At 34.7% G+C, this 25,460-nt stretch overlaps 2 protein-coding genes across 2 annotated transcripts; one reads left to right on the plus strand and one right to left on the minus strand.

Moving 5' to 3' along the window:
- The first annotated feature begins 602 nt into the window (after positions 1–602).
- LOC130621140 (MOB-like protein phocein) lies at positions 603–25,460 on the plus strand. Its single transcript, XM_057436451.1, has 8 exons — positions 603–758; positions 23,082–23,144; positions 23,353–23,453; positions 23,579–23,621; positions 24,035–24,121; positions 24,531–24,610; positions 24,903–25,014; positions 25,085–25,460. The coding sequence occupies exons 1-8, from the start codon at positions 702–704 to the stop codon at positions 25,241–25,243; spliced, it is 702 nt and encodes a 233-aa protein (XP_057292434.1). The 5' UTR covers positions 603–701; the 3' UTR covers positions 25,244–25,460.
- Positions 13,185–14,262, minus strand: LOC130621141 (uncharacterized). The gene is made up of 2 exons (XM_057436452.1): positions 13,468–14,262; positions 13,185–13,287 (listed from the first exon to the last, which is right to left on the minus strand). Exons 1-2 carry the CDS (start codon positions 13,763–13,765, stop codon positions 13,199–13,201), a joined length of 387 nt encoding a protein of 128 aa, XP_057292435.1. The 5' UTR covers positions 13,766–14,262; the 3' UTR covers positions 13,185–13,198.

A 25,460-nucleotide genomic window follows, 5' to 3' on the forward strand; every position in this document is an offset into this window, starting at 1 on the left:
TTACCACTACGATTAGCTCAGTTTTTTCCATTAAAATACATTACCTCACCTTAAAAAGAAAAGTGTAGTTACGTACGGCTAAGGTACGGCTTAGGTACGGCTGTTAGGTACGGCTAGCTTTACCTAAGCAGTGGAATGTCCTTGAAAATGAAAAAACAAGTTCTTTGATTTGTTTTTTTTCTTTAAACCTTTTTAAACGTTAGCTAGGCATTTAAAATTTTAAACGAACGACGATTAACATTATAGTTTTTTCTTGATCTATTTTGCTAACTGCTTATATTTTTTATTTATTAAATAAAGATCATAATACTAATGTTGCTAAAATTGCGATGTAATCACAGTAGATCACAATGGTCATGATAATTTTGTGATCGTGACAGCATCATGGATTGTGGCAATGCTTATGATAAGCAGTTCACAATGTGAGGTGTCCTCATTTTAGTACTGTACCCCCGTCAAATTTGCTATAGCATGAAAAACGGAGGTTAAGCAGAGAATGATGATGATGATAAACAATGGTTTACGCGAAGTTTACATGACCTTCGTGTGCACGAGACATGAACTCTATTGTTTTTGACATGCAAAATTACCTTCTGTATTTAAGGAGTATATACTGTATAATGTAATGTACACTCTTACAAGTTAATCATATTTCAACAATTTTTTGTAGATACGTTTAGATCTGAGAATAATACCTTGTTATGTCAGATTCTGGCCCTGGAGTATTAAGACGAAATCGTCCTGGTACATGTGCACAGGTATGTGTTAATAAAATGGCAGCAAATATTATGTGATTACTGATTAAATTGTGGAATGCAGTATGTTCACTTTGGCTGGTGTAAACAACCTGGGAAATTTAGACTTTAAATGCACCCGGTCAATGGCCTGGACGTTGTCTTCAGTATGTTGAGGAAAAAATTACTACTTTCTGCCCAGCGAAGTGTTCATCCACCCTGCATAAGAATTGTTTGCTGTCAGACCCAGCAAACTAGCATTAATCAGTGTAGAACTAAATCCATGTGATTAGCACAACCAAAGTAATATTAATGTACTAGCTGGGGGACCTAGCATCGCATGTCGAGGTAAGCCACAAGTAAAAGTGTTACCCATCATTTAAAAACCCTGTGACGCAATAAATAAGAACCGTAAATTGTGCAACACATTCAGGGGAAGTACTCTAGTATAGGTATACATATGTCGGTAAAAGTTCAAAAAAAATGTTACTCCAAGCTGAGTGCTTAGTACATGTAAACGATGTGACACATTCATATAGCTAGGTGTAATAGTCTGTTCCAAAAATATATATTATCGCAACTTCGGCTAAACAGAAAAACAGGAAACAGCTCCTTGCTAACACTGGACTGAGCGATTAGTACAGGTAAACAGTGTTGCAGAGATGAGTATATATATACATAATACAATTTTTAAAAAGTTTATTGAGACTTCAGTTAAAAAAAAAAATCGGAAACCGCCCCCGTTATCCTGTTCAGTTAAAATACTCAGCATTTTTATTTTGCAACGTAAGTTTTCATAACAGTAATAAAAGTGGTAGCTGCCTAACTGCATTTATTTAGCATAAGAATTAAGAATTGTGTTGCAGCCAAACACAGTGCATTTGCCTACCTTCACTTGTTATCTAGAAGTAGCTTAAGGAGCTCTTTAACAACAACTTTATCATAAAAATAAGTAATATTGGCTATGATAAAAAGCTGTTATACAAACTGAATAGTAATAACTAAGGGTAGCTAGCTAGGTGGCTGTAGAACAATCCTTAAAAACCTTTGTTCCTAGCCAAAAATCCTAAAAATGGTGTGTGTGACAATATATTTATCTTAACATGTAAAAACATATAGAAAACAAATATTACAAAATAAAAAGGTTTTACAAGAAAAAAAAGGTCAAACAGACCTAGAACCTTTACTGACTATGACCACCTTCAAAACCAAAATGGCCTTTGTCATCATGTTCCCTCTTGGCATCGCTAGGCCGCAAAAATCTTGTATATATTGTTTTTTTCAAAAAATTAGGCATTTTGATTGGTATAAGTAAGTACTATAAGTACTATGATCATGATGAATTTATAGCACTTCCAAAAAGCCTTTTTTAAATCCCTTTTTTTTTTGTTTGCATATAAATGTTGTTTTTCTTTCTAAGCATATTAATGAACTAGATGACCTAATCCATTCTTTAGATTACCCATTCAGTGTTGTCGGTCTTTCTGAAACAAGAGTCCAGAATCATTCTCCTATTCCATCGTTTGATGGATACTCAACTTTTTTAACACCAGCAGAGGGTTTAGCAAGTGGGACAGCCCTTCTTGTTTCAAAAAAATTCAATTGTAATTCTCGAGATGACTTATCTAGTCTCTGCTACTCTCCAAAACTACTTGAGTGAACTTTTGTTGAAATTTCCAAGAAAAAATCTGACATCACAGTTGGTTGCATTTACAAGCACCCTTCTTTATCCCTAAAAGAATTTAATTCCTTTTTAACACCAATCTTTAGTAAAACTAACCTTGAAAACAAAACTTTAATTCTTATGGGAGATTTCAACATTGATCTTTTGAAAGTAGAAGAAGACCCCCAAATTGCCTCATTTCTTGACCTTGTAAGCTCAAATTTCCTTCAACCTCATATTACTCTCCCAAGTCACATAACTCCAGCTTCAAAAACACTAATCGACAACATATACATGTCTATGTCCAATCATAAAACTATTTCAGGAAACCTAATATCAAGTTTCTCTGATCATCTACCACAATTTCTACTATTATATTCTGATTATCAGACCAGTAAAATTAACACCAAACAACACTATAGAGATTGGAAATTTTTTGATGAAACTGGCTTCAAGAAAAAGTTATCCAGTAAAAATTGGTATCAGGTTTTTGATTTTAACGATGTAAATAGCTCTTTTAATTCTTTTAACACATTTTTTGATAATGATTTAAATACTTTTGCTCCCCTTAAATTGATGACTATAAAACAAATCAAAACTAAATCTAAGCCATGGATTACTGCAGGAATAAGGGAGGCTATATCAAAGCGAAATAAACTATTAAAAACTTTTATTAAAACAACAAATCTAATCCAGAAAACTAACATCAATAATCAATACAAGCAGTACAGAAACCGTATAGTCGATCTAATTCGTAACAGTAAAAAAAAACCATTTCACAAGATACTTTGAAATAAATTTAAATACCAAAATTATCTGGAAAGGGATAAATAAGATCTTAAACAAAGTAGACAACAAAAATAATAACAACAACGTATCTCTTAAGATTAACGATCAACAAATTAATAATCCCCTTCTCATTTCTAATAGTTTTAATAAACTTAAATTTATATTTATAATAATTTTATTTATAATGGAAAATTCTAAATATAATGATGGTGGCCATCTCCTTAGATTAGTTATTTAACTTGTGTGATGGTCTCCAGCTTGTTTAAAGTTTTAGCAATTTGTCTAGTTAAAGTTCCTTTTTTCGATAGAACATTTTGTTTTTGTAATTAGTTATGTTCTCAGCAAATAAACTCTTACTTACTTATGTATACTACGTGCAAGCGATCCAAACAAAGTAATAAAACTGTCAGTAAAAGTTGATAAATATTAAAACCACTAACCTTTTGTTTTCTATAAGACTTTCTAATATTCTCCTTCCTCAGGATCTTTTGTTCTGATAGTCTATAATCTTTTTGATGGAATCCAACAGCTTCTCTTGCTTTCTAATATTCTTCCTTGCTCAATAATACTTTCATCCAATACTCATATGCAATCTTTCTTGTATAACCCAACACCTTCTTAGCTATATTTACGGTGTCAGTGCTATTGCCTTACTCTTTGTTCTATATGACAATAAATATATGTTAACAATCTTCCCCTCTTTTCTTTCTTTTGTCAGTTTGATCAACTTTTAGTTTAACCAAATTTATTAACAGAATTGAATGGATATCCATATGCAGCTATAATCGAGTTAACAACAACATAAGTCATTTGACACATAAACAAAACAGCAACTTTAACCAATTCATATTGTGGCCAGTTTAACGAAATCAACTCCAAAATGGTAAGTATTAACAAAATAACAAAAATGTTTAAAATATGTACACATCTCTCCTCAGATCTCCTTTCTTTTTCTTTTTCTTGTTTGAGTACACCAGTTGCCAACGTAAAAAGAAGATTCTTGCAACTGGCTCCTCGTTTGGTAAGACAATCAGCGATTTGCTGTTTTTTTGAAACCCATGTTATTTGATTCATTTCTTTATTTCGAATCATTTCTTTCAAAATAGCAAAATCTACTTTTTATTGACTGCCACGAAATGAGGGATAGTGATTGATTTAGTTGATTCGCTAAGAAAATTAAGAATCCACCTTGAGACCCTTCTCCCTTTAGATTAGCAAAGATGCATCATGAAATACTAGAAGTTTAGCTTCCTCTATGTTTCCAACTGCCTTGAATTTCAATTCCACAGGTTTACATTTAGCTTAAAAGTTTAAAAAACGTTTGGTACCACCCTAACAAAAGCCATCTACATGGGTTGTCATAATTCCATGTAGACGCCCATCTTTTCGATAGTAGAACAATCCTGCATCAAATTTACTTACTGCAACTCCAAGCTTTAACAGTTCCTCCTTTACTCTGAAATACCATGTTCTAGATGCATCTGCAAGGTCATAGACTGTGTTATTCAATTTTCAGACATATCCATCTTTCTGGAACTCTTTAGGTGGTTTAAGGTATATATCTCTTTTAATGGGTTTTCCTTGCAAAAAGGCAGCTTTAATATCAATAGAGTTACAGTCCCATTCCTTACAAGCTAAAATTGACAACATTAAACGTAATGATTTCTTTGTGCAAGTTGGAGAGTCTGTGTGAATTGGTTTTTCAAACTCCTCAAAACCTTCACCACTAATCTTTGTCCATCAACATTCTTCTCTGTCAGAATCCATCTGGTGCTAATGCAACTTTGCTTTTTTTCTTCCACTTCAACAAAAACTTTATTTTCGATCCAGTTGTTCAATTCCTTCTCCTTGGCAGACTTAATCTCATTTTCATTGGCTTTATTCAAGCATATCAAAGCCTCTTGTGATACCTTTTCAGCAAAATCCCACTCTTCAACCTTTGTCCAGTCTAAATTCTCAACATTCCCAACTTCATTAACAATATTCAGCCAATTCCTATACTTTCCACTTGCTTTCCCAGCTCTTGAGTGCACAGTTCCTGTTTTCCAACCAACTTCCGTTTTGTATTTCACTATATCTTTTAGTGTTTGGCATGATATTCTTTGCTTTCACATTTGTCTTCAATAAATTGTTATTCTCAAATGAAGTATCCATACCTGTATCATTATTAATATCACTGTTAGTAATTGATGCTTCACTACTTAATTCCTCATCTTCCAATATTTCCTTTCCAGTTTCCTGTTTGTCTTCATGGTCAATTTCCACTTCTACATGTGCTTCTAACTTTTCTACTTTTAATCGTAGTCTGCATGGATGCATTCTAACATATGTTGATCCATGCTTCACTAGAACTTGCTGACTTTCTTGTCCTATCACAGTAGCAGGACCCTTCCAAGTATCATCAGATCTCCGTTTATAATATACTTTATCTCCTGTTACATACTTCACACCTGTTGAAGGTCTTACATTATGTTTCAAGGCTCTTCGGAGCTTTTCAAAGGATTCAGATTTTATAAAGGCAGCATGCAATGCGTTCAAGTTATCAGCAACTACTTGACTACTTGTCCTTCCTTCTAGAGCGGGTGGATCATTCATTTCTATAACTGGAAAGTTGGGATTGCTGCCAAACACTAGTTGGTTCGGTGAAAAGCCATGTACGTTTTTTTAAGGAATTCTTAGCAGCAACAGCCCAAGCCACAGCTGTTTCTAATGAATAATTAGGCTTGTCCATCATTTTACAGACTGTATTGCCAAGTGTGGAATTATGTCGCTTAACAAGTCCATTACTCCATGGGCTCTTAGCAGCTGTTGTAACAATATTGATGTTTAAATTCTCACACATGCTACGGTAATCCTCATTATCAAATTCCCCAACATTATCCACTAAAAACTTTTTAGCAGACCCAAATATGGAAATCCAGTTCTTAAAAATTGAGTTAATGATAATTTCTTTCCTTTTACTTCGAATAACACAGGATGCACTAAATCGGGTCAAGTGATCAACAAGATGTAACAACCAAATTTTATCACCATACGACCATTACTTCAAATCCATGGCAACGCATTCATTAAATACTGTTGCATGTTGTAACCCAACAATTGGTCTTGGTTGATTTCTTCTCTACTTGATGCATGTATCACAAGTATCTGAAACTTCAGCAATCATTTTTAAAAGATCTGGGTCAGTTACATCAGCATTTCTCAAAAGCTGCTGAAGCTTTTGATGGATGCGCAAACTGTTTATGCAATTTCAGGGCCACTTTTTCTTTTTCTTGAGTATCATCCAAATTATTCATTATCAGAAATACTTGAGCAGAAGTCTTTTCAATTTCGCTACCCTCTGTGTTAATGGAAATACAATAATGTTCGGTGGAACTAAATTCGATCTGGTGTTCTTGTCCCAGAATTTCAACCTTGTCATTTTCAGAATCAATAAAAACTTTTGCATTCTTCATTGCTTGCTTACTAAATAGTAATGGTAAGTCCTTGTCTATAACTTCTGTTGTTATGCTAACATATTTTCCACTAAGCCAAGCAGGGATGGTGACACGTTTTGTTGCTTTGATTTCTTTACCATCTCTGAATTTAAAAACTGTTGATGATGGCTCTTCTTTGATTGATGAAGCATCCTCGTCTGAAAGACTTTCTACATAATAGTTTAACCAATTCTGCCCGCAAACTGTTTTAGTGCAACCAGAATCCAATACTGCCATGGTAAATGTCTCACCAACGAGAGTTTCCATTATTTCCTCCGTATAAAATTGAAGTTTAATCTCATCACTCTTACTTTTAGCTTTATCTGGACACTCCCTAGCAAAATGGTAAATACTTCCACAGATGTAACATCTTGGACGATCACCCGATCTTCTATTCTCCTCTCTGTCATTTCGATTTCCACTGCTTCACGATAATCCTTTAACCTATACTCTTGTGTTTCTCGTTGCCCATGATATCCCTGACACCGTCTGTTCCACCCTCTGTCCGCATACCGTGAGTGAGGAACCTTGCTGTGTGAAGCACCATAAAATGTCTCGTTGGAAGTACTATCACCCGAAACCTCATTAATTTGAACCGGCGCATCGTCATCTTCTTTTGAATTTGAAGATTCATTAAATACCTTCTTAACTTGATCAACCATCAAGTTATACTTTAATTCTGGAATTGTTGCTCAAACAATTTCTTTCTGTTGCGTAGGAAAGTTAGCACTATTTAAATATCGATAAGCTGTAACAGCATCTGGTAAATCAATATCATACTTTTTCAAATTATAGTAAAGGTCTTCAAACTCAATGGTATAATCCTGTAACGACACGTCCTTCTTCCTTTTAAATTGCTCAAATTTTTCCTATGCTTCATATGCACGATGCTTTACATCTTTAAGAAATATCTTGTCCAATTTGTCCGTAGGTTTTGTAATACCATCTTCAGTTTTTAAATCTCGAATATCAAGTTGTAAGGCAGTCTTTTTAGCCTTACCATCTAATGAAGCAAATACAGCTAAAGCTTTCTTCTCATCAGCTAAATCTGTCAGTGCGTGCCACACTTCTAACCCCTCTTTCCAATCAATATAATTGGACCCATCTTTTAACACAGGTGGATTTTTGTAACGTGTTGAGGTCATAATATAGATCGTTCCAATTCTGCTACCATTGATAAATATATTAAAACCACTAACCTTATATCTTTTATAAGATAATCATTATTGGTTTAATTCTTAAATAATAAATGTGACGCCACAATGTTCTTATCATAAACTTTTATATTTAATTACTGCAGTTAAAAATTTCAAAAGAGTTCGCGCAAAATAGATTGCTAAAATTGATCTTGCAACCTATCGTGATTAAACAATCGTTCGCGCGGGGTCATTGTTTATCAGCGCGGCAATTATTTTCATAAAAAAAACAAAAGCTATCGCAATGCTATTGTTCTGTGTAACTATTCATGCGAGTTTCGCGTCCGCGGTAGATTACATTCCGACTGTACTGAAAGGTCGACCAACAACATGGCTTTTTTCATGATCCATCCAAAAAATATGACAGCTATCAACCGGAGAGCAGTAGAACCGAAAAACTGATTTGTGATTTTTAATTCAACACAGTGCACCTGATTTCAAGGTTGAGATCTTCGATCGGAATGTATTAGAGTTTCAATACTTCTTCACTACATTTGAAGCTGTCATTAAAAGCAAGATCCTCAACCGTAAAGCCAGATTGACTCGATTGATCAACTATACGTCTGGTGAAGCGAAGGAATTGATCAAGAGTTTCATTTGCGATACATCAGAACATTGCTACGAAAGAGCAAAGCAACTACTGAAAGAAATATACGGTGATCAGTTCAGGATAGCAAACGCTTACAGAAAGGAGTTGAGGGACTGGCCAACCCTAAAGGCTGGAGACGTCGAAAGTTTTGGAAAATTCTACACAAGACAATTACAGTTCAAGCTGTGCCACATCATAGATGGAATCGAAAGGTTCTCAAAGTAAGACAAAGAGACTTTCATTAGGCAGAATTGGGCCACTTCGTCAAGTTTATGGAAGAACAAACAACAATCAAGAATTATCCACTCTACCCAATAGAAGCGGTAAACGATTTTACCAAAATCCAAGGCGAATCCAACAGGTATATCCAAGGAATGCTTGTATTGCACAAACAAGTACAGTCTGGAAGACTGTCCAAAAATACTAAACCTTGATATCGCAGATTGAAACAAGTTTATCGCTCAAAATCAACTCTGGTTTGAATATATACAGCCAGTGGGAGAAGGTCACATGGCGAGGAATTGTAGAGAAAGGTTGTCATGAAAAACGTGCAAAAGAAACCATCCAAGTATTCTGCATGAGTATATAAAAAGGAAGCCCAAGAAGGAAGAATATAATGGAGAAGAAGAAGCAGCTGAATTCGCCAACGCATTCACTACGACTAAGAAGGCGGCCTGCTACAAAACGAAAAACAACATAGATGTAATTAGCATGTCCATGTTACCCGTAGTGTTGACGCATCCACAAGCAAGACAAAAATTAAAAGTCTATGCTTTGCTGGATAAATGCAGTCAAGGAACATCCATAGCGGAAGGGATATTGGTCGTATGAACATGTCAGGGATATCTTCAAGAATTGTGGTGAAGACATTGAGGAGTGAATATTGTGAGAATTCGCAATTGGTCACTGGTTTTACAGTGAACCATTGTTAAGGGAATGTAAGGATTAAATTACCAAATTGTTTCGGCAGAAAAACATTCCTGATAGATCTGAAGGAAATACCAACTCCAAGCAACGTTGGACAGTGGTCACATTTGCGAATCGTAGCTAATTCATTTGATCAATATGATCCGAGCATACCAATAGGTCTTCTGATTGGTGCACATTCCTGCAGGCGTTAGAACCATTGAAGGTGATACCTGCGAAAAACAATGGTCCATATGTATTTAGAACTCGATTGGTTGGAATGTTGCGGGTTCCGTCAAGACCGATGGAATATACAGAAACCGTTTGACATGCAACAAAATAGCTGTGGTGGATACTGCTACAAACAAATTAGCACCACATCATTTCATGCAACAAAGCGAGTTGAAAGATATATCAATAAAAGATATGCTAATAAAAATGTACAATATCGATTTTTCAGAAATCACTGCCATTAATAATATGAAAAGCGAAGCAGTGGAGGATGGAGTTATCTCTTTAGGAAAAGATAGAAGTCAAAACATGTAATAAACCTGGAAGTTTTAAAGAAATTAAATCATGCTTGTTGCACCATTTCTCGGATGCATCCTGCAAAGGCTATGGAACACCTATGCACGACAAGAAAATATGGATGGACAGATTCACTGTTGCTTGCTTGGCGTAGCACTAATGTAAATGACCTCAATCCCGCGGTTAGAGTTAACTGCAGCAACGACTGGAAGCAATTAAACTTATTTGTGGCAAATCGGATACTGCACTGAGTCAATGGAAATACGTTCCCTCAGATTCAAATCCAGCCGACAATGCCTCGAGAGGAATCAGCTTCAAAAACGTTATCAGAAGCAATGGTTGGTTTAACGGACCCAAATTTCGTTGGAATGATAAGAAAGCTTGGGCTGCAGACCAATCATTCATACCAGCAGAAAATGATCCTGAACCGAGAAGAAAAGTCAGTCTATAGCATAACGAAGAGTTGCGAGGAACGTTTTTCAAACCTGCAAAAATGCATCAGAGTTATGGCATTGGTAATACGCTTCATCCAAATCTTGAAAGCATATAAAGTATGTGTGGGCCACTTGAAATGTGCTGAGCGGACACACATTGATAAAATTAGTTTAAAGAGAACACTTCGCGGAAGAACTAGAAATAATCCAATCACATGATTGGGGAGTTTGTCAAACAGATCAAAGGATCACAAAACGTGAATTAAGGAGACAAAGCGTATAAACTGGACCCTTTCGTCGACGAAGAAGGAATGTTACGCGTTGGTGGAAGACTATTTCAGATGGAGGAAGAATTTGAATTTAAGTACCAAGATGGTGTCATGAAAAAACTCATCATTCTGGAAACGGCATCACTTTACACGAAATTCGGCAGCAGGGCTACTGGATAATTCATGTAAATGCCGAATTTAGAAAATTAATCCACAAGTGCGTACGATGCAGGAGCCTCAGAGGTTAAAACGGGCAGCGAATTATGGCCCACCTACCTAAAGATAGATTGACAGCCAGCCCACTCTTCACGCACTGAGCCGTTGATCTCTTTGACCACTAGTAATCAAGCCATGCAGAAGACTTGTGAAACAGTATGGCTGTCTGTCCACTTGTATTGCTAGTAGAGCAATTCTCATAGATATCGTGCACACTCTGGAAACAGATATTGGCCTTGCGAAGATTTGTCGCTAAAAGAGGCAATGTAAGGACAATGCGCAGTGACAATATAACGAATTTCCTTGGGGCAGAAAATGAATTCGTAAAACCCCTTAAAGAAATTTACCAACAGAAGGTCAAACATTACCAACTGGGAGCCGGGTGGGACTTGATGGAAGAGAAACCCGCCTGCGGCATCACATATAGGTGGATCATAGGAATGCCAAATTTGATCTGTACATTTCATCTTGAAAGACATATTTAACCACCATGGCCAAAGCTTGAATGAGGAATCATTGCACACGATTTTAAGGGAAGCCCAGAGTATTGTAAATTAAGCCGTCGAAACATTAAGTGACCCCAACAGCATTGCACCAATATCACTAACGACGCTACTCACTATGAAGTGCAAGATTGTTTCACCGCCACCAGGAAACTTAAGGATGCACCGCTATTTTTCAGAAAACGATGGAAAAGAACACAACATGTGCTAAATGTTTTCTGGAAAAGATAAAGGACAGAATTCCTGAATGCCACACGGAATAGACAAAAGTGCCAGAAGACAAGAAGGACTTTCCTCCATTGTCATAGATCATGGTTACAGTGGATTAATTAACAAGCAACACATTGATAAAATTTTGGAAACTGTTATGATCAGTATAATCTCAAGAAGACGAACTTACCTGGAAGAAATTTCAAAAGGGTTGGAGCTCTTTAGTCTGCATGCAAAGATCATGCAAAATAAAGCTTTAATGGAACCTTTATTTGTTTGTAAAGAGAATTCAGTTGTAGATTCAAACTATCTTCTTTCACTGCTGCAACCTGTGTTTTCTTCTGATGGAAGTAGCAGGAAAATTTTGGAAGTAAAATTTCTTGATTACCTACAAGACTTTATAAACGATCTTGAAGATTCAAAAATCGTTGGAATTTCTAGTGAAGTCCTTGGTTGGTATGACAACGAAAATATGGACGAAACAATACCATACGGTCACAAAGTTAAGGCATATGAGAAAAGTAAGACCCGATACCCTATGTGATACCCGAGACCCGATACCCTGACACCGATACCCGAGACCCAATACCCTGATACCGATACCCGAGACCCGATACCCTGATTTTTTTTTTATTATTTTTTTAAATTTTTTATTTGAATATAAACGATAATAAAAACACATTTTGATATGTATATATTTCTTCATTATACGGAAATATTTGTTGCACGTAATATGCGAATATGTTGCTGGCTCAACAATGGTTTTATATCACCAGGAACTACAATGAAACTAGCATCAAAAAAATTATTTTGTCTGATCAAACATGAATAATTAAAGTGATAATAGACGTTTTTAAATTCATTAGAGAATGTTTGTTTTTTCGTTGTAGGGTCGAAATAACTCCTTTTAGTTTTCGAAACCACGATTAAATTTTCTATATTGTCTGATGGAATATTTGACTGAAATTTTCCTCCACAACCATAGCAAGTTGATACATTTTTGTGGGTGTAGTTGAGTAGGAACAAGACATAACCATTATCTGTTGGTACAGATGGTGCTGGTTTATTAACTGTTGCTGAAGGTGGAATAGGTTGCATTGATGGTGTTCTCGTTTGTGCAGAAGCTTGTGGATTGATTAATTTGTGATTGGAACCTTTTCAACGTTAGCTGGCCCTTTTCTTCTCTGAGTTGCCTTCGTTTTCTTTTTGCCCGCGTTTTTCTCTTTGGAAAAGTCTACTAGGCTTCTGACATTAGTTGTCTTTTTTTCGCATTGCTTTAAAAAAGGTTCGATCACATTCAACTTGAATGCTATGCAGACAGTATGCGCACATATTCCGAAACCTTTAAACCGATAGCAAATTTCACAGCAAGTTAAAATGTTTTTTTTCTTGTTTATTCCAACTGTGAATGGTTGTTTTTCGTTTTGAGCATTTTTAACATAATATGTATCGCCAAATCCTTTGATGACATCTTCATTGTTACCAGCTAACAATCTGGCATCTTTCATTATTTCTTCAACTATCGACTCTGGAATCCAATTTAACGTTTTCACAATCTCGACGTCTTTTCCATCTGAATTTTGAGTTTGAGAAGAAGTAATTTTCTTTTTCTGAATTATATCAGATTTTCTTGGTGTATCTTGTTTTTCAGCATCGGGGACAAGAATGTATTGAACTTATCGATTTCAGCTTTCCTTTTGGGTCGAGATCATGTTGTAAAATTTGCTCTCAATTATAAAGAACTGCTGGTATCCCTTTGCCAGTTTCCAATCCCCTATGGAGACACAGGAAAAATAATTAAACTTAAGTCCCAGACGAAAATGTTTGGCGAATTTTCGTCGAATATAGAAAAAAACACAAGTTAAGAGTTCTTTGAATCAGAGTAAGCATATAATTTCATCTTAGTATTACGATTGCAATAAAGTTTTTAGAAATAAAATATCAAATAGCCCACCTTTCCCAATTAAAGCAAGTTTGACTTTCTCTTCTTGCTTCTTTACCTCATCTTGCATCAATTTCACTGTTTGTTTCAACGTTAGTTTTCCACTTTCTTTGCTCCGTTTTATCATTGAGTTGATTGACTCATTCGCATTTTGTGTATATGGTTCTGGTGGATTACCAAGGCCACACTTGATTCTAACACTCGACAGCATTTTTTCTTTCATTGAATTTTTTTTGAAATTTTCAAAATATTCTATGAATTTTGGCCCATTTGGTTTAACTTTCCATTTTTCTGATATCTTTTCATACATTTCTTCAAACTCCTCTTCTGTTTCACAGTCCACTAAACCCTTTATTTTTGTTTCACCACTGATCTTGCCAAATATATCCTACAAAATTTCGTTTTTTTCCATACCAAGTTTTTTTGCTTGTTTGACTATATTGTCTTTGACATGTATGGAGCATAACAGATGATCGGCTTTTTGGAAGGTTGTTGTAAATGCTCGATGGATGTTTGTTTCTTCATCGGTTCCAAACGATTTCAAATTGACAGCATTAGGCTTAAATCTGACGATATTACTCGGAAGTGTGTAATATGAATCAAAGGTTTTGTGAGAATGTATAATGGTAGGTCCAATCATAACTGGATGTTCTTCAGTGTTACTTTTTACAAGTAACAGATGCTTGTAAGTGGTGATTGTTACGTTATAATCACAAATATTGAAAGTAGCATCCACACCTAAAATACTTGGCGGTTCACTGTTAATGCAAAAACGCTCAAGGTCATTTAACTGAGTATCAGTGGCCATAAACAGTGTTTGCTCCGGTGCAGTTCTTATATAACGCGTTACTTGTGCCAAGTTGACCCTGGCATAAGTCCAGCAACTCAACTAGTTCATTTTTACTGTGTAGACCATCAGTTTTTTTACTGACATCGTATGATTGTCTATAGTTATTAGGTATTTCAGCCACAGTTCGTGCATTTTCAAACCCACCAATGTTATCACTGACTTTATGGAAAGTATTTTTACCCTTTTTGTTAATATTACTACGTGTTTCTAGCAATTGTTTTCTTGTTGAGTGCAATGTTTTGCGGTTATTTTTTCCTTCTTTTTTCATATCTATTGCATGTTCGTGGCTATCAAAGTAGTATTTTATGTACACCAACGGGTTCATTCCACCAATTCCTTCGGTTACAGTGATGATGACTTTATGAAAATCACCAGTTTGTCCATGTGAATAAACAAATCTCGTGACTTTGTACTCGTGCGACTCGAACTGATCTGCAGATCTCAATTCACCATCAATATCAGTGACATAGTAAAATTTCTTTGTAGCCTTCCTCTTCATGTCAGGAATGAGATCGACTTTCACATCCCTCCAATCTCCAAGCTTAGTTGTGTCGACAACAAATTCAACATTATGTTGAACATAAACGGGTGTTGGAGAAGCAATATTTCCGGTAGGAAAGTCCTGACGAATGATCATATCTGCTATCCATTTTGTTTCGCATGACCCAGAGCTTCCAGATTTAAGAATTGGTAGCGTCAAGTCGTTATTGTAATACGATATACCTATAACATAATTTTTTTTATTATTGGCTATCCTGTTGAAAAGGTTCATTAAGCCATCAGGTGCACCAAAGAGAGGTCGTCTGATTTCTTACCGTCTGGTATGATATCCACATCACTTTCATTACCATCACTCCCATCCATCATATGAAACTATCGGAAGCTGTTTCATCACAGATACTTTCTTCTCCATTTAAACCCGCGTTATCTAATTCGAATAATTAATGACACGTAAAAATCATTGAACAGACACACCAAAATATTGTTAAAAATGTTAAACCTCCTAACCTGTTGGAAAGTTGCATTCGAATGGATTCTTCGATAAAATGTTATCTTCACTATCACTACTTGTATCTATAATATTATGTAATTATCATCAATTATAACGTTGAACTCTACTAGCTCCATACCCAAGGATCCAGAATATCAAGTTTGTCTTCAAGTTTGAAAAATGGAAATAAAATTATTTACCTATTATTATAACTTTTCTTTGCGTATCATGTTTGTTATCTACCCGGTGCTCTAAACCATTTAAAAGTGAAAAATGATAAATTTTTTACTTTATGAATGATAATATTTTACCGTTTTACCAACGTTGTTTCACCATGAAAAGCTATCGAAAAAATTAACTTACTCCTTTTCTCCACTTTTCCGACCCAGATCCATTCTCTATCATCACTCTCTTTTAATGCCTAGAGAAATTATGCTGAATCATCACTTAGACACATAAATAATAATAGCTTTCTGCACGTTAGAAATAAAAAAGTAAGTGAAAAATGCACTCGGTAGAAAAAGAAAAAATATTTTGTGTAGATTATTCAATCAAAATGCGAGAAAAACTAAAGTATATGATAATTAGACATAACGGACATTGTCTCTGAAATTTCATCGTCAGAATCAAGATTAATGAAATCCACACAGATGCCATGGGTGCCTAATAAAAAAAATAATATTCAAATTAAAACTTGTCTGTATTAAACTAAGAATTATACACGGAAATAAATGATGCTCACCCAATGTCAAAATATCATAGTGTTCGCCAACTTTCAACACGTCTACTTCGTTATACGATGTTGTTCTGTTGGGCACAATATTGTTGAGATCGTACAACACGTATTCTTTTTCTTGTTGTAAAAATATTTTTATAGTTAAATGCATGCTATTGCTAATAGCGTGTAAGATTAAATCAACTATATTCTGATTATAATTCCTCATCTTTACGTATTCATCAAATTCTTCGATAATATCAGTGTCATCGGCAGTAAACACGTAATAATCTAAATTGCTTAAGAGTTCATATCTTGTCATTTCAATGAGACCATCCAACGAAGGTGTCGCGCTAAATTCTTTTTGCTTCATAGCACCCAACACTGCATATAGTGCACAAAAACCATCTCCTTTTACTTTCTGAATTCTCGCTTCCATCAACTTCACTTTTTTCAAAATGTAACTGTTAGAAGAAAAATTGGGTGAGATTACATAGCCTCTGTTACTCGAAAAACAATTTATATTTAAAAAAGAACATACCTTGATTCCATTGTAGTTGTAATTGAATGTAAAATATAATAAAATCGCGTTTTAAAATTACTATTACTTCACTAAACACACGAACTTCACTCTTTGCTTTTTCCTTTCCCATTCAATCCATCGAACAGACACTTTCACATGCTTAATCTGGACTTCCTCATTAATTATTCATTCGATCGAACGTACGTCTTGCTTCGAATAAACTTAACATATCATCTCTGATATGTTAGGTTGAAAAAACAAGAAAATAATGAGAAAAATTAGATTTTTATTGAAATAAAACATCGCCGAAAAAAATTAATAAAAAAAAAATCAGGGTATCGGGTCTCGGGTATCGGTGTCAGGGTATTGGGTCTCGGGTATCGGTATCAGGGTATCGGGTCTCTGGTATCACATAGGGTATCAGGTCTAACTTTTCTCATATGCCCAAAGTTGATGCTGATTTGTCTACTGGTGGTTTGCTTGGATGGTTAACCGGCCAAAAGCACCATCCCCTTTTTGAAAAAGATTTCATGATCACAGTTTTGTTTAACCATTACTGCTTTGCGGCATATCCTAACCATAGAATTTGTTTCCCAATTGTCAGTGCATGCAGCAGGGAGTTAACACTACCAACACAACACTGCAAATCTTATGATGAATTTAAAGATAACTTCCTATTGGCCATTTCACAAGGCCAGGCTTTTGTCCTCAGTTAAAAACACTTTTGTGATATATTTTATTGAGTATGCATAAAATTTAAGTTAGATACGTTTTGTTTGTTTTTGTTTGGAATTTCGGACATTATATTTTCTACAACTTATATTGCACATGATACTTTATGATGTGTAAAAACAAAACTAATAGGTTTGAGGATATTTTTACAATTTTGTTAAAACTGTTTGTGTTTCCACTTTTTAATTCTGCAAGCTCGTTTACATTTGTTACTTTTCGTAAATTCACTTGAGAATCGACATGCTTTTAACATATCCTTTTAAAAGTTAAATTATTTTTATTGTTCCATTTGCTTTTTTATCTTCCTGTATACTTTTTCATAGTTTACTGTTATTAACAATTGTTTATTATTAGCTTTACATGTTTTTCTTTATTATAAGAACACTTAATTGCAACAAACGCTCTTAACTTTTTTAACTTTTATGTTCTTAGCTTATTCTAAAATTATGTTCGTCGTGAAACAAATAAATGTATGTTTAATCACAAACAGACAATATAAATCGGTACAACTCCAAGGCATCCGTCCATTCTGCTGGTTTTTGTATGTCATTTTCTTCAGTGAGATAATCAAAGTACTTCGTATACTCATTGGAATAGTCCCTCACAACCACATGTTCTGAAAAGCTTCAATCGTTACTTCGTTTTTATAATCACAAGTGTCGGTTTGTTCTGGTAAAAAGTATAGCGCGTCCGGCCGCCTTGCAACGGGTTGGAATTTGGACTTTCTTAGACGATGAGTGTTCCCAATGCTCTTTGACTAGATCTAAATCGTTCTGAAGAACTCAAGAGAATGAGTACCATAGAGCTTCCATTTTAATTTCTGACGCAGTGTCAATTTCCCCTGTTGAATCCAAGTCTTTAAAAAAGTTCCTCCGCCAGCACGCCCGCTGTTTACAAAATTGAGACCACAAGCATTCGATTCGCTGGTTTCTTGGTGACGATACATAACGATGTGCGTCTGAGTTACCTCTAAAATAAGACTGTATAGCTGCCACAATGCTGTTTTCGGTACCAAGATCAGTGATCAATTCTACAGGACAACCTTCTGCAGTGTTAACGGCAGTTAAGTATAAGCATGCAATATTGTCCGGTGCGTTATTTGATCGTGTTACTTGTAACCAGAGGATAAACGGCTATACCCATCTATGGCACCATGTATTGGGAATCCTCAAGGCTTTATTTTGTCATAGCCATCAATGTGTCATGCAAAATTGGGTCCTGGATTAACATATCTTCTTCTACGCAAGCGGTGACGTTTTCGATTCTCCGAACCTTCTGGATCTAATTCCTTCAAAAGTGATTGGACTACTGATCGAGGAACTCTGATACCTTCTAATTCCAAAGAATGCCAAACTGTTCGGTATCCGCTTGCAGAACCTGATCCATTTATCATTCCTTGTATTCTCTGTCTTACAGCGTCCGTTATCTGGGGAAGATATGTATCTCTATTCCTACGCTTCAATCCATATTTCCTATGTCGTCTCAAAAGAGTTCGATAATTGATTGTATAGCTATGATATTTTCTCAAAAAAGTCAGGATATTATTGTAACCAAAGCCTCTATTAAAGTAATACCTCAGCAACTCCTCTTCGTCAAATATATCAACGTCTTGTTGCACTAATATATCATCTTCTGAATCAGCAGCCATATTGATCATTATTGTCCATTGAATGACCTGGTAGCAAGATAAAATGACTGGTACACTAGAGAAAAGAAAAAAACATTCCTTTTATTTTTACTTCTCTGTAACAATAAAAGGAATGTTTTTTTCTTTTGGCGCGAGGTTAATTCTTTCGGCCTGAAGTTAATTCTTTTGGCGTGAAGTTAATTCTTTTGGCGTGAAGTTATATTCTTTTGGCGTGAAGTTAATTCTTTTGCCGTGAAGTTAATTCTTTTGGCGTGGCAGTAATATGTAATAGAGAATGCTTTCGGTATTTTAGCTGCGCGATGGAGAATTTTTCATCGTCCTATAAGAGCATCCGTCGAACATGTTGAACAACACGTTTTAGCGGCTATAGCACTTCACAACTATATACGTCAAACAAGCAACGCATTTTTTATTCTCTTTTCTGTCTTAACATGAAAATGTGCAAAATGTGCCCTAAAGTCGTTGAAAACTCCTTCGGCATTTGTCGGCGCCTTTGAACTTTAAACCACGATATCAAAATTTTTTGATCTAAGGTTTTTTTTTATCTGTGGTTTAAACAGGTTTTATGCCGAAAATTTTTTAACACGAACACGTTCACATTATGGTTTAACTTTAAAATCTTATTTAAAACATACTTAAAACACACTTAAACCACAGTGGGAACCGAGCTTTAGAAGAAAGTAACAAAAAAATGTAATCAAAACTTCAGTTTTTGAAGAGATAGGTTTTTGAAAAAATAAAAGAGAATAATAGCTCGTTTACAGTTTTTTTATCGTATTGTTCAATCAACGTCAATCATAGCTGCGTATTTCAATTTACGAATAATTTATTCACAAAACCGCCAAGGTTTGAAATTAAATTTTTATACAGACGACCTGTCAGAACCTCAGTAGTTGTTTCTCCTTCTGTATTTCTTCCTCCAATTACACAATAAGAAAGCCTTTATATGCGTTAAAATATTTTTCATTACAATGAACAGAAGAGAAAACTTACGCTGTTTTGAGATTAAAGTAGAATTTTTAAGATAGCATTCCACTCGAGATTAGCGGGTTTAAACATTTTATGATTAGTTAATGCAAGGAAATTCAAACAACTTACATATGCAGGCTAAAAAACACAACTTTTCAACTTTTAAGAATAATGAAGAACGAATTTAGGAATTATAAGAACACTTTTCAAATCCTTAGCCATGTTCACCAATTAGATTCAGCCTAATCATATTACAATAAGCCGAAGTTTTGTGGCTTGCAATTTGCACTAATTTGATAATTAGGGGCTGATTGAACCCCCTGTGTAATTTCTACACTTGTTTTCCTTGAAACATACCACAAGTGTTGTCCAGGTATTAACAAACAATTTGGTGAAAACAAAATTGATAGCCTCAGCATTTTTTGTGATGACGTCATCAAATTCGGTGACATATAGAAAAAAGCACTAACTTTGAATTTTGTTAACGATTGTATAATTGCGGTGAATTTAGTAACAATAATAATAGAAACATAAAATAATATAACAATATATAGACTAAGAAGTCACATAAAGCTTTTAAAAACATGTAAAAACATTTTTTAGTAAAAATTTTGCTTTCAGCACTTTACGCAACATAACAACAACACTTCGGCATAATTCCAAAATAATTTACGATAGGGCTAAAGTATCTAATAACGTGTCCATTGTTGTTATCTATATTGTTTTGTTGGTGTTGTTGTCCAATTAACGTCTAAAGCCTTGCCAAATACGATTTTCAAAGACCTGATATATTCCGTATCCTAGCCCTTATGGCCTATGTAACTAATAGTGTAGGATCCTTGAACTACATTTCCATGCTGACCTGTGTGACATACTAACTTCAAATCGAAGTGACTATGTAGTTGTCTGTTTACTAGCCTCCAACTTCACTCAAACAAGAAAACCGGTGTTGAGTTCTGTAGCCTGTACCAGAAAACATCTATTGTTTTCTATGTTCATAAAGTATGATACAGGAATAAGAGTTCTGGTTAAGGCTGGGTACGTACGTGGCAGAGAATATTGTTTTTCGTTTTCGTTCCGGTGTGCGTTACGGGCAGATGCAGGCTAAGGCATTTTTTAATGGTTTTAAACTACTGATAGTCTTAAAACGCTTATTTATATTGTATGTTTCTGTCAACAGTGATAATTGCTTTTGTTAAACATTTGCGTCCCTTATAAACTCTGTCTGTTGGGCTTGTTTGAGAGTACGGTTAGAAAGTATTTACTTTGCTACGCATAAATATACAGAAATAGAAATCGTTCTTAAGTGGATATGATTTAGCATCGACGAAAATATAACATTTGCTTGTTATGCTATTGTAGTAGGTCAGACCACGCGTAACCTGCAAAATAAGTGCACAGCGCCAAGTACGTTCTTAAAGAACATGGTATGTAAATTGGGGGGGAGGGAGGAGGGGTGTATAGGCAAAAAGACACAGGGTGTAAAAAGAGTCTCTTACGGACGAGAAGCAGAACTTGTCTATGCATTTTATTCTACGCACAACAGGCATGCAAAAAAAATTGATGAATGTTTTGTTTCAGGGCACACCATGAGATATGTATGGGCCATGTCCAATAGGCCATTTTTTTCTCGAACCCGTTTGGCATAGCGCAATAATTTGACCATTGCGCAAGAGGCATGGAAGATTAGCCACTTTTTTTACAAGCCCAGCACAACATTGATTTTAAAGTTGACAGAATTTGTTTTTACGAAAAGCCTCTTGGGAAAAACAGCATCGGTCATTTTATGAAAAAAGCAAGAGAATTTTTAACATCGCAAAATGAAAAATTATCAAACCACAATGCACAGAAAACTACTATTACTAACCTTAGCGAAGACATTAACCCTCTCCACGTTCAGCAAATCAATGGTCATGAAAAGCTTGAAAGTTTAAACCATTACAACACGTCAACAATATCTCGACAAAAAATATGTCTCGTGTGATTTCCAGTTGTAGCAACACAGAAACACCCTTTTTCGCCGTCCACTATCCTCTTTGCGGAGTATTTTCCAATCTTCTTTTGTTATCCCGTTAAAAACAAGAGTTATGGAGTACTGGATACCCGCAAGGAGTAAACATTTAAAATTTCCCTTTTTACATAAACTTAAATCTGTCTGCTGGTTCACCAAATTTTTCAAACAACACTCATCCCAAACGACGAAGCGTTATGACTGATGACGAAAACTAGTAAAATTTGAAACTTGTTAAATTTATTTACAACATAATTTAAACTTTTTGCTGTGCGTTCGTTCGTTTTTAAACATAAGTGTATTTTTTTTAATTCTGACATTCACGATTTTTTATAAAAAGAAACATACTCTTTGGTTTCAGTCTGGATATTTTGAGAAGATTTGTGAACATTTGTTCATTCAGAGATCCCTGTTTTATACCTATGGAATGCTTTGTAGTGCAGAAGTCTTGTTAATTGATATGAAATTTACATTTTTAAGCACTCCGATATTCGCCTTGTTTTTTTAAAAAAAATTATGTAGTTGGATTTACTACTACTTCGGTAACACTATCTTACTTCTTCATTGGATAAGCAAGAAAGCATCGCCGAAATTATTGCGTGTTTGAAACTGTTAGAAATTGACATAAATTAGGCATGTGTTTTAATAAGAATTATCATGATGTATTTGTTGGATGGATGCATTATATTATCAATGTAATATAATTTTGCATTTAGAATATATTTATGATAAACGAAGTTTAAGAAATAAGTTTTCAGCTCCAAAGTTTAGAAATATCTTATGTAGCTAACTAGCAATTCACATGTTTAGCATCTTTTAAGTTATTTCAGGAAGTTATTTGTTGATACACAAGGTTATCCTGGATATAATATACTTATTATTATTACAGTTACTGTTAATTAAAGTAAAAATCAATTTTCCTTTTACTCCAAATCTATTTGCCAATTCACCTACAAGTTTAGTAAGTTAAATAAAAATGTTTTTGAACTCTGTGAAATGCATGGGAAGGAAAGTCTCATGATTCTAAATTTGAGAAATGGAGAAATTTGTAACATCTATCCTTTTATGCTCTTCTTACTTTTGGATCAATGCTTGTAATTTGTTGAAAAAAATTATGTTGGGGTGGAAATCTTGAAACAACTTGTCTGAAATTTTGACCTAATAAATAAATTGTTATTATTGTATAGGAAATGTATATTTGGCCAGATGAGGCATTTGAGGAAATGGATAGTACTCTAGCTGTCCAACAGGTAGGCACTCAAGCATCTCTACTTTTGTTAATAATCCTTATAGCAACTTTTTACTTAAAGGAACTAAATAAATCTACTTGGTGTGAGGACTTTAATATTTCTTTAAGAATTTTTTACCTTATTTTCTGAGGAGTTAGTAAGACGGTTAAGTTTTCTGTAATAATGTGATTCAAGTTTATTATTTTAGTAATGCTTTTTAATATATTAGTATATACAGCAATTGATTCGACAAGATAACACAAAAATTGAAGAAATACTGGAACCTCCAGAAGGCCAAGATGAGGGTGTGTGGAAATATGAACATCTCAGGTTAAACTTATTTTAAGTTTATATTTCAACATCAGATGTTGTTTCTTATTTTTGTTGAAAATAAAAAAGTTAACGAGTGATTTACTAGTGCTTTTCAATCTGTAAAAGTGCTTTCAATCTTTTAGGCAATTCTGTTTGGAATTCAATGGGCTAGCTGTGAAATTGCAGGTGGGCAAAGCTATAGTTGACAAAACATTACACTACAAAATAAATTGCAAGTTGTGCGTACATTCAAGATATATATGCACCACATATTTGTGTTGTTTAAAAAATTGCCACTACTGCAATACCCCACTGTATGACAAACTCCTAAAAAAGATCTTACTACGATTATTGAGAGGAAGGACAAATCCTTGACATCAACTAATAGTTGGTGATACTGTTCCCAGTCTAAGTTAAGTTCAAAAACTCTACACTTAGTATGGCAAAACTTTTTCAGCAGTTAAAGTTATCAAGGGTGTACTGTATTTATATCTCCAATGGGTCTTGCAGTTGTCTCAATAACAATACGGGCATAGTACAAGTACACTGAGTTTTTTATGAGGTTGCCAACGTGATATTCCTTACTTCTACCTTTTTAGCAAGAGTGTAAACCAGACACGTGCACACAAATGACTGCTACTGAGCAATGGATATTCTTATGTGCTGCTCACAAAACTCCAAAAGAGGTATGTAGTTTCCAATTTCTCTTTGGTGAAAAACCATTTGTGATATGATATGATTTCATAAGAATTTTTAGCTGTATTTTCGAGAAATGGCCAAAGGCCCTCAGAGGTATGGGACCTAAAAATTTCACATGGTGCCTAATAGATAAATATAAAAAGTCAGTAAGCGTCATAGACATGCATCATATCCATCACGCCAGGAACAGCTGTAAATCAATTTTTAAGTTTTGCGAAATGACCCCGTTAAGAAATTAAAAATATATTATTGCAGTGATGTGTAATTGGCATTGACATGCGAGATTTATGCAGCCCCTTCATCTTGTTTAATCTGTTCTAGCTCTCGGTCAGTTCATATTTTCTCTCATTAAAAAATTATGGGCTTCCTAGTTCTGACGTGTATATTTTTTCTTAGTGTCCAGCTGTTGATTACACGAGACATACTTTGGATGGTGCAGCTTCATTGTTGAATAGTAACAAATATTTCTCAAGCAGGTAAGCTGTAAAACGTCTTTAAATTGAGTGTAGAAGTTTGCCAAAAAAAAATATTATGTCACTGGAATGTGATTTCAAAGGTTTTTACTGGATAAAATGAACTAGATACTAACTATAAAACTCACGGACTGTAACACTGACCAGCGAACAACTCTTTTTATTAATGCACATACATTCAATAAACTTTTTACGACTTAACTATCGATTCTTAGAACATCTCTATTACTTGTTTCTCTTTGGGCAAATATGTTGGTTTTGATTTTGATTAAAACGTGTAGCTTTTTGCTTTTAGAGTCAGCATTAAAGATTCCTCTGTTTCAAAGTTAGGATCGGTTTGTAGGCGGGTCTATCGCGTGTTTTCACATGCGTATTTCCATCATCCAGCACTCTTTCGTGATTTTGAGGTAAGTATTTTTATGTTTTCGTTTCGGGATCGTTGTCGTTGTTTCACAGCTACTTTCACTTTTTTTACAGAACGAAACGCATTTGTGTAAACGATTTACTCGGTTCGTAACCAAGTATGATTTAATGTCACGCGACAACTTGATAGTTCCGATATTTGAAGAAGATGGCGAGGAAGATCCATATGTTATATCTACGAATGAAGAATTTAGCGAGGAATCGTATTCCTAATAGATTGAAGAACCATTTTTTCAAACTCGATTTCCATTTTAGTTGCAATACACACTTGTATGAGGAACGCTTTTAGCTAAGCTATATTAGAATAATTGACATTTTTGGCTACTGTTTTAAAGTTATCAATTTAAAATGTCGTATTTTGGAATAAATTTAAACGGATTTGCCCTTTACATCAATAATTCTATGTGGAAATAAAGTCTTCGTATATCTA

This window comes from Hydractinia symbiolongicarpus, chromosome 12 (assembly GCF_029227915.1).
Source record: "Hydractinia symbiolongicarpus strain clone_291-10 chromosome 12, HSymV2.1, whole genome shotgun sequence".
Lineage (NCBI taxonomy): Eukaryota > Metazoa > Cnidaria > Hydrozoa > Anthoathecata > Hydractiniidae > Hydractinia > Hydractinia symbiolongicarpus.

Bases quoted from the DNA above. Each gene is read 5' to 3' on its own strand.
- LOC130621140 (XM_057436451.1), top strand. From the start codon at position 702: ATGTCAGATTCTGGCCCTGGAGTATTAAGACGAAATCGTCCTGGTACA. The intron at 23,145-23,352 runs GTAGGCACTCAA...TTAATATATTAG, and splicing joins GTACTCTAGCTGTCCAACAG to TATATACAGCAATTGATTCG. The intron at 23,454-23,578 runs GTTAAACTTATT...TCAATCTTTTAG, and splicing joins TGGAAATATGAACATCTCAG to GCAATTCTGTTTGGAATTCA.
- LOC130621141 (XM_057436452.1), bottom strand. From the start codon at position 13,765: ATGTATGAAAAGATATCAGAAAAATGGAAAGTTAAACCAAATGGGCCA. The intron at 13,288-13,467 runs GTGGGCTATTTG...GTGTCTCCATAG, and splicing joins ACTTGCTTTAATTGGGAAAG to GGGATTGGAAACTGGCAAAG.